The 14,707-nt window shown below is 38.2% G+C and overlaps 1 protein-coding gene across 7 annotated transcripts in view; it reads left to right on the top strand.

Moving 5' to 3' along the window:
• The first annotated feature begins 7,136 nt into the window (after positions 1 to 7,136).
• The window catches only part of EPS15 (epidermal growth factor receptor pathway substrate 15), a 149,967-nt gene continuing 142,396 nt past the window's right edge, over positions 7,137 to 14,707 (top strand). For 3 of the 7 annotated variants that reach the window (XM_079154249.1, XM_079154247.1, XM_079154252.1), the window contains exon 1: positions 7,138 to 7,289. In XM_079154249.1, the coding sequence (XP_079010375.1) occupies positions 7,257 to 7,289 (33 nt within the window). In that variant the 5' untranslated portion in view covers positions 7,138 to 7,256. Of the gene's footprint in view, positions 7,290 to 14,707 lie in introns of all 7 variants that reach the window. The other 4 variants (XM_079154251.1, XM_079154250.1, XM_079154246.1 and 1 more) reach the window with 3 other exon arrangements.

Raw genomic sequence — 14,707 nt, 5'->3', positions numbered from 1 at the left:
CACACCCTGGGTGTGTGTAGCATTTAAAAATCTTTTATTGCTTGTTCTTTTCATGGCTTAGACTCTGGCACAGGGACAGTTATTTGTGTAGCACAATTGTTATTATTGTGTAGCTTCACATATTCTTTCTGCCCTGGGGAAAAATGAACAATGATGGGCTATATTTACGAAACAGCAGCTTGGAAGTATGAGCTTCAGATTACCATTACAATTGTAGTACTTTTCTTTTTTTAAAATAGCTTAACACCATTTATGTGGAAGGCCCTTCTCAAAGAATCATGCAAATAAACTGATTCTTTGTATATTCAGAGTTCTTCACAGTGCCCCCCACCCTGCAGTTTCAATCAATCATCTTGCATTTCTCAACTTTATAAATGCTGGCATCACAGATGTGCAGAGTTCACGAAGAGCTGATATGAAAGTTGCCTCCAAAAGCTGGAGAACAAAGAAATAAAAGTAATTGTGATGTTCTTTAATGGTGAGCTTGGAAGGAAAGAGGGGTTAGAATAGGATTGAAAGATGACAGATGACAAAGCTATACATGATTTAAGATCTCCTCTTCAAGCTCATCTCAGGTTTAGGGTTATCATAAATCCAGAGCCTCATCTTCAGCTTTCCATGTTCAAGAGCACTATTTTATAAAGTATTCATAGGAGTGACTAATTTCTACAGGATACCAGTAATATGCCCTATTAAAATGTATATTTGAGGGGCTGGGGTTGTAGCTCAGCGGTAAAGAGGTTGCCTAGTATGTGTGAGACAATGGGTTCAATCCTCCGCACAACATTAAAAAAATAAATGAAATGAAGGCATTGGGTTTATCTACAACTAAAAAATATTTTAAAAGATGTATATTTGAATCAGAAGGCCTGTGTATAATTCTCAGTCTTATCGTTATGAATCTGGACAAATTCCCCTTCCCTAAAATAACACAAAATAATCCCTATAGGATTGTTATGCAAATTAAATAATGTACTTGAAAACAGCAGTGTTGGTTATTAATATTTATATTGAAGTCATCAGACACAGTTTTACATTACTTAGAGAACATCCATGTACCTTTTAAATGACAAGGAAACTGTGTCAGCTGTTCAAAGCACCCCACTTCTATTTTTTTTTTTTTTTATACTGGGTGTTGAACCCAGATGGTTAACCAGTGAGCCACATCCTCAGCACCCCCCTTTTTTAAAAAATTTATTATTTTTTAAAATTTTGAGACAAGGTCTCACAAATTTGCTTAGGGCCTCGCTAAGTTGCTGAGGCTAGCTCTGAATTTGTGATCCTCCTGCATTGGCCTCCCAAGTCGCTGGGATTAAAGGCATGCACCACACCCCACTTCCTGTAACTAATGTATTTGCAAACCTGACAGTAATTGTAGGCTTGCCAGAGGGGTAGAGAATTAAAGGGTGACCAGGCCCTTTCATAGGCCATTTATGCATGATCCCTTGTTTTTTTTTTTTCAGTACTGGGACTTGAATGTAGGGCATCGCACATGCTAGGCAAGTGCTCTATCACTGAGCACTAATAAAATAGATTCAAGATATTTTATTAACAGCTACTACAAATAGTAGGATGGTTCAATTAGATTACCAAGTATAAAATCAATATACAATAATCAGTAGTTTACATATATTTAAACAATCTTTTGGAATATTTAATGGAATAAAAGATTTCATATATAACAGTAACAAAAAATATATTGTTTGTCAAGAAAAATGTGAGACCTATTAAAAATAAGTAAAATACCACTGAAGTTAAAAAAAATAGCCTTTCTAAAAATAGAATAACCATATTATTGTATAGATTAATTTGTAAATATAAAAAAATCTCAATGAAAAGTTAACAGTTTTAAGCTTTATCACCTAAGGCTAAATTTAGTGAAAAAAAAAAAAAAAAAAACCATAGAAGTGGGACCAGCATTAAAACACATTAAGGCTTTTTTAAAAAAAGAGTATCATACTGTCTATTAGCAAAACAGAATGCCCAAATATTAAGTACATCAGATACATATAGAAATTGAATGTATAAAGAGGACATCATCTCAAATCACTGGGAAAAAGTAGTCAATAAATCTTAAAGGGATAAGTAAAGTAATATCCCTGCCTTACCTCATATAACATGATAAATTCCGTATGTACCAAAGATATTTTTTAAATAACACAACCATTTTTTTAATATTTATTTTTAAATAATAAGAAGAAAACTTGAAAATTTTTTCTTTACAAATCTGGAGTTAGGGCTGGGGATATAGCTTAGTTGGTAGAGTACTTGCCTTGCAAGGCCCTGGGTTCAATCTCCAGCACTGAAAAAAAAAAAAAAAATCTGGAGTTAATCCCCAAGTCATAAATTATTTCAGTGGTCCTTTTTGTTACATAAAAATCAATTTTTTATGGAAAGAAGCATCATAAACAAACTTTTAAAAAAAGACAACTAAGGGAGATATTTATAGCTCATATTACAAAGAGCTATCCTTCCTAACAAGTAAATGGACAAAATCATAACCCTTTCAAAACACAGAGCACTAATAAAATAAATTTGACTTTGAGTCAAGGTCTTGCTAAATTGCCCAAGATTACCTAGTACTTGTAATCTTCTTGCTTCAACATCCAGAGTAGATGGGATTACAGGCATGTGCCAGTTTGCCTGGCCATCTCTAATTTTATACTATTCCTACTAAATAAGTATTAATATCATCAATGTGCCTGTTATGGTTTAGATATGAGGTGACCCTCTAAAGCTCATGTGTGAGACAATGAAAGAATGTTTAGAGGTGAAAATATTGGGTTATGAGAGCCTTAATGGATTGAGTGGGTGGTAACTGTAGGCAGATAGGGTGTGGCTGGAGGAAGTGGGTCAGTGGGGACGTGCCTTTGGAGTTTATATTTTGTCCCTGGTGAATGGAATCTCTGTTTTCTGACTATGTTCTAAGCTGTTTTCTTCTGCCACACTCTTCCACTGTGATATTGTGCTTTACCGTGGACCCAGAGCAGTAGAATCAGTCATCTATGGGCTGAGATCTCTGAAATCATAATCCCCAAATGAACTTTTTCTCCTCTGTGTTGTTCTTATTGGGTCTTTTAGTCATGGCAATGAAAAAGCTGACTAAAACAGTGCTCATGAGGAATATGAGGTTTGCAGACTCAGAGATTTTAAGCTGCCCTAAAAATATAGGTAACTCCTTTTCATCTCTCATATGCAGTTCATTCTTGTTACAATGAATTAGATCATAACATATCTTCCATTTGCTACATTTTACTATCCTAAAATAGATTTGGGATGTGACCCAGTGCTTTGATGAGATCTGGGACACACATTTGCAAATTGTCATTGGTGTGTCATTAAACAGAACAGAACAAAACAAAACAAAACAAAAAAACAGTTTCAGAATTTCTAGGCCTGTTTTGAGAGTTTAGTCCATCATTCCTATTCCTACAGGCTGGCTTCCCCCATGACATGTCAAGTTATTAGTTGAAACTAGAGCCCATATGCAGCGAAACAAGTTAGTACAAATTAGGCTCTGGTAGAGGCCTGGAACAGTTCCATATAATGATTTTTAAGTGAGTCTTCCCCTCCTGGGGGGAAGGTGTCTGATTCTATTTTTTTTTTTTTAACCAAGATCCAAACCTGCTTTAAGTGACCCTTACTTAAACAAGTTATTTACAAAGTACAGAATTTGTTCCTTGATTTTCTTATCTGCAAAATGGGGAGTAAGTGAAGAAACAAATAACTATATATAAGATCATGTGTTCAGTTCAACCAACTTTTTTTTTTTTCTTTTGTAGTACTGGGTATTGAATCAGGGGCACTTTGTCACTGAGCTACATCCCCTGTCCTTTCAATATTTAATTTTGAGAAAGGGTCTAAGTTGCTGAGGCTGGTCTTGAAATTGCAATCCTCCTATCTCAGCCCTTTCCAAGTAACTGGGATTATAAGTGTGTGCCACCACATCCAATCAGTTCAACACACGTTTATAATGTAAACTATCAGGCATCAGGAGTTGTGCCAGATGCTGTAAATATAAACATTTATAAACTGTGAAAAGCAGTACTATATAAATACAAGATGCTACTTGGGTGTGGGGGGGGGGGCTACTGGGGATTGGACCCAGGGCCTCATATATGCTGGGCAAGTACTCTACCACTGAATTATATCTCTCTTCAAAAATTTTGAGACAGGATCTTGCACAGGTTGGCCTTGAACTTGCAATCTTCCTGCTTCAGTCTCCCAATAAGCTGGTATAAGGTGTCATTTTTGACAATATGAATCACATAAAAATGATAATGATAATATGATAATAGTCCCTTACATTTCCTTAACATTTTCCATATTGATTTGCTAATTTTCATACATGAAAAAGGGAGGCCCAGATAGGTTAAATAGTTTGCCTGAGGGCACACACTAAATTGACTCCAATATTCTCTTTACTGCCACACGCTGCCTTTCCAGAAAACTCAAGACATCAGGGATTCTACCCAATTAATCCAAGGGTAATATCTTGGATCACGTGTGGTTTGGAGGAGTCTCCTTGAATAGCAAGTAAAATTGTATTCCCAAAGCAATTTTCTCTGTGACTTTCTTTTCTCTTTCTTCCTTCCTCCCCTCCTTCCTTCATTCTTTTTTATTATTTTTATTTTGTGGTGCTGAGATTGAACCATCAGATGCACTCTACCACTAAGCTACATCCCTTTCCATTTTAAAAAAATTTAAATTATGAAACAGGGTCTTGCAGAGTCACTGAGATGCACCTAACTTGTGATCCTCCTGCCTCAGCAGGAGTACCTGGGATAACAGGCGTGTCACTATGCCCAGACTGCTCTGTGACTTTCGCATTTCTTAATTTGTGTACCTATAACTTTAGGTGTTTACACATGTTATTTTATAACAACTAGTTATAATAGTAACCAGTAATATTACTAGAGTGAGGTCTGGCATCTTGTTTCTAATGTTTGGGCCATGTTCATTTCACTATAACAATACTGCTGGATATTATCTGTATAACCTTGAGCAAATCATGTAACCTCTGTGATACTCTATAGAGTATTACCTCTTTTGTGAAGTGAATTGTGAAATGCAGATGTGATAATATAAAACAGAAAACTCCAATAGAAATATCAATTGTGGTAATTGCTGCTAAATGTACCAAAGTGGAATTATTTAAAACAGAATCACCTCTTTTCCTTTGAGTTAAAACAAAACAAAACAAACAAACAAACAAGCAAAAAAACCAACATAAATAGGCCAAGAGAAACTCTCTAAAATAAGTGGTTGCTCATCAGACCTGTATGGCTTGCTCTATAAGGCTGGGTCTTGTCAGAGGGGTCTGAGTGGAGTTAGGAGTTCCTGGCAGGCATTTCTGTGGGTGGTTTGTTTGTGGTGGAAAAAGTCTAAAAACCAAAGTGGGCTAATTACAACTGGGTCTTGTTCAGTTGTCCTTCTCAACGTATCAAATGGGGACTCCTATGATAGTGGTAATGGTTGTGGGACTGATAAAAGAGTTGTGGTTTCCGCTGCGACTGGGTGGTGGTGTGGGAAGCCCCCATGCCTGAGAATGGAAGACCAATTCTGGGCATTGGGGTAGGCTACAGTTTTACTGTGTCTTCAGCTAAACTGTGAGGGAGATAGGGTAGTAAGTGTGTCACTTGTCCTCAAGATTTTCTAGTCCAGTGAGCAGCAGACATGTCCTCAACTAAATCTTAAAACAAAGCAGAACATAATATAGGTCATATCAGAGCAACTAAGAGGTGGAGTGTGGACTTCTAGAAGGCTTCTTGAGGTGGTTAGCATATAAACTGAGTCTCTGATGATGAGAATTTCAAGAAACTGGTTTGTTATTCCTATTGAGAATGGCAGTATGACAAAGTAGGATATGTTATGTTTAATATGGGTAGGGACTAAAGCTTTTATTGAGTGCATACTACAATTCTAACGTGTGAGAATATAAAAAATATAAAACCAGTTCTTTTACACTGGGGAATTCCTAATCTAGGCAGGTAGGCAGTCATTAGGGGGATGATGATTTTATAAGGTAGAGAAAAAAGGTTAAAAAGGAGAATATGTTACTTTGATTTGGAGAGAAGGTACTTTGCAAAAGAGGAGATATTTGAGTTGTGTCCACAGAAGAGAGGAAGTTTTTAGGCTGAACTAAGGGCAAAGTTAGGAGTGCTTCAGGCACTGAATAGGTGCTAGTGTTTTTGCTTTTCCTCTTGGTGATGGGGATGAACCCAGGGTCTTGCAGATCTGTTCTACCACTGAGCAACACCCCTATCCCTCTGCAGGACTCTTTTATTGAACAATCTAAGTGGGACAGACAGCAGGACTGTGTTCCTTCCTCCTAAGTAGGTTTTAACTGGAGAAATGACCTAAAATTTTTGTTGCTGTTGCTGTTGTTGTTTTTTGGTCCTGGGGATTAAACCCAGGGGCTTTAAGCACTGAGCCGCATCCCCAGTTCTTTTTTATATTTTATTTAGAGACAGGGTCTCACTGAGTTGTTTAGGCTGGCCTTGAACTGACAATCATCCTGCCTCAGGCTCCTGAGCCTATGGGATTAGGGGCGTGGGCCACTGCATCTGGCCTTGATAAGTTATTATTATTATTATTTTTTAACATAATAGCACATGAAAAGCTTTTGAAGTCAAACTGAGATACTAGCTAAGCTATTTAATCTTTAGGTAAGTCACTTACTTTGGTCTGTTCCCTAATTTGTGTAATGCATTTGTTTCAGTTCCCTCATTCATACAATTTAAAAAAAAAAAAAAAAAAAAAAAAAAACGAAAGCATCTGGTACTGTGCCTGAAGTATATAAAGTACTATCATTATTTAGAATCTTTACCTCATTTAATCCTCACAAGCCACATTAACTGTGGGTTCACTTTCTCCCATTTTTCAGAAGCAGAAGTTCAGAGTAGGTGACCTACCTTAAATTCACAGGACAATCTGGTGCCGCTTCGGTAGCCCGTCCGCCCTAACCTTATATCCGCGCCGGGTTTTCCCAGGCAGCTCAGGGCAAACTCTGGTCCCGTGGCTCCGACTCCGGCGCCAGGGTTTGAGCTCTGCCGCGGCCTGCTCGGGCCGGCGGGCGGGGCCAAGCGGGGCGGGGCGGGGGGTGAGGAGGGAAGTTGTCGAAGTTCGGGGAGACGCCCGCCCGCCGGCCGGCCCGCCCGCCCGTGCCTCGCCTACGGCCGCTCCCTCCGCCTCCTCCCCGCCCCAAGCCCCCGTCGCCCGTCCTTCCTTCCCCTCCCGTGCATGATGGAAACACCATGGCTGCGGCAGCCCAGCTCTCCCTGACACAGGTAACGCCGCCTGCCCGTCGCCAAGCTCGGCCGGCCGATGCCCCCGGCCCCCTCCCCCACCGCCCTCAGCTCCGCTGACCCGGGCAGCTGCTCGCGGCTCGCGCGCTGGGCTGCCGGTGCGTCCGAGCGAGAGCGTGTGCGTGACTGAGCCAGGGCGCCATCCCGAGCCGGAGCCGCGGCCGCGACCCCGCCCCGGGTCGGCCGGCGCCCCGGCCCCGCCCCGCGCGGCCCCCAGCCCAGCCCACCGCTCGGTGGACTCTGCCCCCCGCCGCTCCGCGGGTCCCGCGCGGGTTCGGCCGCGTCCGCTCTCACCCACCCAGGAAGTTTCCCCTTCCAGGCCAGACGCCCTCCAGGTGAGCTCCTGTTGAGCTCGCGCGGAGCAGCCTCACCCCCTGTCGCACGAGGCTCGCCCTCGGGGCCATCGGCAGCATTGCCTTCCCGAGCGGACGCACAGGCCCCCTCTCAGCAGCCTGGACCCGCTGGAGTTAGACGGAAGCCCTACTTTTCCCCAGTAGTTCCCTCCAGTCAGCCCTGCTCCCCAGTAAGTCGCATCCTACTCAAGTACTCGTCCTGCTCGCCCCTTCCAGAATTCAGGAATTCAGCCTCTTTTCCGCTCCTGATCAGGTTAACTTCTGAGTCAGACCCCTGATTCTGTCTTTTTCACCCAAGTTTATTTCCACTTCCACCCCGGCTGGGGGGTGGGGAGCTCTCACCTAATCGCTTGTCTGAGCGGATAACAGAGGAAGCATCCTTTAACAGGTGTAGCACTTTGGCTAGGCTTGGGGCAGGGAACGACCTAGCAGATCACCGTGTCCTGAGCGAATCTTCACCAAAACTTGTCCTCACGGTCTTGGCCTTTATGCTTGTGCTTCACAGAAAAACTCTTAACCATCACTTACTCAAGGAGCCTGGTTCCTCCCTCTTCGTAAAGAAAGCCAATTATAGTCTTCCCACGATGTCCAGGATGTTGAGGTGCCAGACACCTGTTAGTCCTTTCCAGCTCTTCCGATTGAAACTCTCTTCAGCCTCACTTTCTCAGCCTGTTTTCTGCAAAGCGGATGGCCATATACTCCCTGACCTGAGCCCCCTTACCCTTCTTAGCTGCCTTGTGATATCTCCCTGCCATTTTGTTTCCTTGGCCTAGATTTTCTGGTGCTTCTGAGACTTTAACCCTGGGATAGGGTATGCATTTGCGCAGTAGACTTTTTGTGTTATGATCAAGAGGCTTTGGGGTGTTTTACCTAGCACTGTAGGATAGAGTGAGTGAAAGTCTTTTCTTTAGAAACCAGGACACACACATACACCCCTCAGGTAAAAATAACTACAGAACTTCAAGAACTGCAAGAATTGTGTCTCATAGGTGAAGTCTGTTTCCCAGATTACTGTTGTTTATTCTTTAAAAAAATTTTTTTTAAGTTTTAGACGGATACAATTACTTTATTTATTTTTACCTGGTGCTGAGGGTCGAACCCAGTGTTTCACCCGTGCTAGGCAAGTGTTCCCCCACTGAGCCACAACCCCAGCCCTTGTTTAATCTTTTTTGACCCAAAAGTGGGGAAGAACCTTTAACATGGAATGTAATGTTTAGTCTTGATCATGAATCTATTTTGAAGGGTCCTTGTGAAACTCAAATTTGAGGATTGGAAAGGTTGTGTGTTCACTTTCTACCATCTAGTTAGTGACTTGCATTGAACAAGATGCCTGTTGGCAAGCTGTTGATTTCTGGCTCTGTTGGCTAATTCTGGCAGGAGTTTTCCTCTCTTGAAGATTTTATTCTCTTGAAGGCTTCTGTAGAATTGCTTCTCAGATGTGAGCATATTTTATTTTCTCCCTGGCTAATACTATGTTTTTAGTGGTCTATAAAATATCATTCATCTCTGGAGATTTGCTTCAGGCTCCCTCAGTTTTATAGTAACTTAAATAATTTACATATGTTCTTGTGGTTATATATGTTTAGGTATTAACATGTACCCAGAGTAAATATAGAATCAGTAGTATTGGCCTTCAGTGTCTTATATTTGAGAGAACATACAATGGTGGTTAATTATTGATAATTCAAATAATTCAATTTAGAGTATTTTGATCTTTAGACACTAAGGCAATACGATTATATCATAAAGGCACAGGAAAAAAGAACCTTCCCAGTTAATATTTCCTAATGTGCCTCCTTGTTATTTCCAAATTTAGCAAATTTGTGATTTTTAATTTTAATTTTTAAAAATTAGTTAATTTTTAAAGACTGAGTCTAATAAACTTAGATAACAATGCAAACTGGTTTCACATTCAATATTGATTAGCTTATGCCAGCACACACTTAGACATGTGCATATTCAAATGAGAGATTCTTCAGGGCAGGGACACCTTTTATATTTTTAATTTTTGTTCTTTATGGTGGTCTTGCTATATGGCCCAGACTGGCCTGAAGCCCTTGAGCTCTAGCAATTTGTCTGCCTCAGTCTTTCAATAGGTGGGATTACAGATGTGTACCACCTGATAGGCAAGGAACAACTTTTAGTTCATCTCTTTCCTCCATTGACTATCTGGAACAAAGTGATGAATAACTATTATGTGAATGACTGAAAATTCTAATAAGGCTGTATTATAGTTATGAAGATTAAACAGGTGCTGAAGTTAGTTTTTGCTTTTGATCATGAGGTGATGATGGGTTTTGGAGCATTCATTATAGTCAAATATTTTTTAAGTATCTTATGTACAAGGCACTGTGTTGGGATTGTCTATAATTTTTTGGCTTTTATCAATCAAACAAAACTGACAGTTTGGGGGAGAATATGAAAAATGTTTTTTAGTTTATGCCTTCCTCCCTTTTTCCCTGCCTGCCAACCAGTCCTCCTACTCTACCCCCTGCCAAAATAAAATGATGGAAATGGTCTTATTCTGGCTTCTAGAGATGATTAAATACTAGGTTAATGACCCATGAGTTCCCAAATCAACTTTTATAACAGTTAACTGTATAGCATTGGGTTAGGTCTCAGTTTTCTTTTTGTCAATGTTGGGGATTCAGTCCATGGCCTTGTGCAAGCTCTCTACCACTGAGCTACATTCCCAGCTCTTCAGTTTTCTCAAGTTTAAAATTTATTAAAATTATTATTTTTTGCTTATGGTGGTAGATTACAAAATATATATATAATACTTTCTTTTTGAACTTTTCCAGTTGCTCATTTTTTCTTCTAATGTCTGTATTCCTAATAGTAATATTACTATTAAGGTCTTTTTCCTTGTTACTATTTGAAGGAATTTTACTTTACTTCATCTAACACTTCATTTTATAAATGAGGAAAGTAATTTACATAAATTAGTAATTGATAGATATGACATTTGAACCAAGATCTGTAGTACTAAATACTTTCTCTTTTGTTATATTTCTTTGTGTATTAGATGCTTGGAATGTGCAGTGCTCTCCTATTTTTTTCAGTATATGCACCTCCCCCTTGGTTCTTTCAGAGAATTGAACCAAGGGATACTCTACCACTTGCAGGTGTGTGCCACCATGCCTGGCTCCTTTAATGGTATCTTGATAGAATTGTGGGTGTGCAGTTAATGCTCTTGATTTTGTTTTTTAATAGTTAAAAAATTCTTAAATTGGAATTTAATGAAAATTATATAATGCTTTTTTAAAACATTGCAAGAGTGATATATCACTGTATTGCAGACAGTTTAGAAATTGGCGGGAAAACATTTCACATAATTTCAGTTTCTGGTGTTTATTTTTAATTTAATAAAAAATATAGCATATGTGCTGATAAACATCTTACCTTAGTGGTCTGTTTTAACAATTATGACAGTAAATACAGGGCAGAGTTTGAAAATTACAACATGTACTCAGAAGCAGAAAAGGAATATTTTATTCAACATGACAGATATTTGAGTTCCCACTATGGAAAAAGCACATTAATGATATTTTCATTTTTGCCTGTAATTATAGTTTATTCAGGAAGTTTCTGCTTCCTTCAGAGATATCTAACCATTCTCAAAAATGGCTTGGAATGTTCAGCACTTGGGAGTGGTTGCCATAGTTAAAATTAATTAAGAACATTTGGGTTTATCCAGTAAAATTCTCCCAGGAATAATCTGAGAGTACATTCCTTCATTTTTCACTTTATTGGCAGACAGAATCCTTGTAACAGACTAACATGTAGTCGAAAAAGATCACATATCCTTAGCAATGAATTATAGTTCATACTCTCTGCTCTCTAGTAGTCCGATGATAAGGGCTCAATCTACTTGCTTTTCAAGGTAACATAAAAACATTTAATATACTTATTTGTGAGTTTTGGGCCTAATTCAATTATAACTCCAGAAACCAAAAAAAGAAAACGGCCTAATGGAGAGATCTAGTAACTTGGAAAATTAGTAGAATAATAAATGTAAAAGTAGAGTTTATTAGACAAAGCTGTGCTGGAATTTCTTTGTAAATTACTTGAACCCTCATCTACAATATAAGCCTTCATTAAAAATTGTGGGGCTGGGATGTGGCTCAAGTGGTAAAGTACTTGCCTGGCATGTGTGAGATACTGGGTTCGATCCTCAGCACCACACAAAAATAAATAAATAAAATAAAGGTATTGTGTCCATCTACAACAAAATTTTTTTAAAAAATTGTGTGTATTAGGAACTTTTAATAGTTTAAGGAATGTTGCAATTTGAATGCTGTTTTACGTTAAACAGCAAAAATTTTTTGTAGACAAATGATGTAACACAGTTAGGTTTGCATAGAAGAGACTGAAAGAAAAACACCAAGATTTTATAGTAGTATGGTTATTGTATTTATCTTGTCTTCAACAGCATGTATTCTTTCTGTATTCAACTGATTTAGCATTTCTATATGACATTTTTGAAAATTTACTCATTTAAATTGGGATCAATAAAAATTGAGATCAATAACTTAAAGTAAAACTATTCTGAAATTGCATCTACATTTAGATTTCATTTTACTTTAAAAAAAAATTGTTATGGTACTGGAGATTGAACACGGGGCCTCATACTTGTCAAGCATACTTCCATTTTAAACATTCTCATCTTTGGGTTTAGAGAAATTGGTCAGGGGAATGATAATAATTATTATAATTGGTTTGGAGAATTCACTTAGAAGGCTAATTTATAATTTTGTGGGCTGCTTTATAATTTACAAAGCATTTTATGTTCTTTCATTTGATCTTATAATAACCAATGAACTAGGTTGTTATTATCATCGTTTTTAATTGGAGGATACTGAGACTCAGAATTTGTGACTTAAGTTTTATAGTCAGAAATAAAAAAAAGTCATCACGAATCTGTGTTTTTTTAAAAAAAGCAATACTAGTGAAAAGTCTTCCTTCCTTAGGTCCTTAGTCCTTTTCCCAGAGACAGCCATTCTTGCCAGTTTCTTGTGTGTACTTTTTGTAATATTCTGTGTATATATGTGTGTATATATATGTTTTTTATATTTATATATATGTTTGTATGTGTGTGTATGCACACACACACACTTTTGAGTAAGCTGCTTATTGTTCCACAGTTTAAAAAGATTATAAATTTGTTCTTTTCAGATATGCATGACAGTAGAATATTATATATACATATATATACATATATATATACATATATATATACCCATTCTTGTGGTTGTACATGATGTGGAGTTACACTGGTCCTGTATTCATATATGAACATAGGAAAGTTTTGTTTGATTGATTCTACTCTTTCCTACTCCCACGCCCCTCCCTTCCCTTCATTCCCCTTTGTCTAATCCAATGAACTTCTATTCCCCAACCCTTTTATTTTGTTAGCATCTGCGTATCAGAGACAACATTGGGTCTGTGGTTTTGGGGGATTGGCTTATTTCACTTAACGTGATAGTTTCCGGTTCCATCCATTTATTGGTAAATGCCATAATTTCATTCTTCTATGGCTGAGAAATATTCCATTGTGTATATGTACCACATTTTCTTTATGCATTCATCTGCTGAAGGGCACCTAGGTTGGTTCCATAGCTTAGCTATCATGAATTGAGCTGTTATAAACATTGATGTGGCTGTCACTAGAGTATGCTGATTTTAAATCCTTTGGGTATATGCCAAGGAGTTTTTCCACAGTTTATTCTTATTATTTTTAGCTTATCTGATCTAGGAGATTGTTTAGCACATGTAGAGCTTCCTCATTATCTTCAAAATTTCATGGTATTCCTATTTATGAATGTACTTAATTTATTCAGCTGATCACCCAATGACGCATATTTTTGTTTCCAGTCTTTTGTTAATGGCAGTACTACAATGAGCATTCTACATATCTGTGTGCCTGTGTGTGTGTGCATTAGTTTCTAGTAGGTGTAATATTTAGGTCAGAGGGCTCCCCTGCGCGCCCCCCCTCGTACTGGGGATTGAACCCAGGGGTGCTTTTTATTTTTTATTTTGAGACAAGATCTCACCAAGTTGCTGAGGGTCTTGCTTAATTGCTAAGGCTGACCTCAAACTTGTGATCCTCCTGCTCTCAGCCTCCCGAGTCACTGGTATTATAGATGGGTGCCTCTGCACAGTTGTTATCAAACATTTGATCATTGTTAACTCATATGTAGAAATGACACTTCATTGTTTTAATGTGGCATTTCTTTAAATTATGGGTTAAGGTTTAACTTCTTTTCTTCAGCCATTTGTACTTTCTTTTTTGTAAACTGCCTGTTTAGTACTTTTATGTGACCTCCTGTTGAGTTTGTATGTTTAGAAAATTTGCACTTTGCAAAATTCTTTACAAATATTTTTTCTCTTTAAGATTTTCTGTTTATGACTTTTTTTAATGTCAAAGTTTGTTTTTTTTTTTTTTTTTAGTTGTAGATGGACACAATACCTTTATTTATTTATTTTTTAATGTGGTGCTGATCGAACCAGTGCCTTACATGTGCTTGGCAAGCACTCTACCACTGAGCTACAACCCCAGCCCTGGCATTTTTAGATAATGTATAAATATTTAGGTTTTGTTTATGTTTATAGTCTTTTTCTTCTGCCAAATCTAGATTTTTTCTTTTCTTTTTTTTTTTTTTTTATAGTACCCAAGATCGAATCCAGGGCTTCACACATGGTAGGCAAGTACTTTATCATTGAGCTATATCTCTAGCCCCAAATCTAGATCTTTAAGTGTAAGGAGCACAGGCAGAATAATATATCTGTAAGAACATTCTTACTCTACCCCTGAATAGCTCTGTGATCTTGGGACACTTTTGTTGAACCTCATAGACTCACTTATTTTGTGTGGTAAAAATTATTGTGCCCTCTTCGGTATATTGTGATTGCAAAATAAATTAATGAATGAATAAGGGCACAATGTAAGTACAGTTTTCCTGGTAGTTTTTAAATTTGTTATAAGTTGGTGTCATACCCTGTATCTGCACTCTGCTTTCCTATTAAATGAATGTGAAAACCCCGCCC

Source organism: Sciurus vulgaris (genome assembly GCF_902686455.1).
Source record: "Sciurus vulgaris genome assembly, chromosome: 1".
Lineage (NCBI taxonomy): Eukaryota > Metazoa > Chordata > Mammalia > Rodentia > Sciuridae > Sciurus > Sciurus vulgaris.
This window is presented reverse-complemented; position numbering and strand designations above follow the sequence as displayed.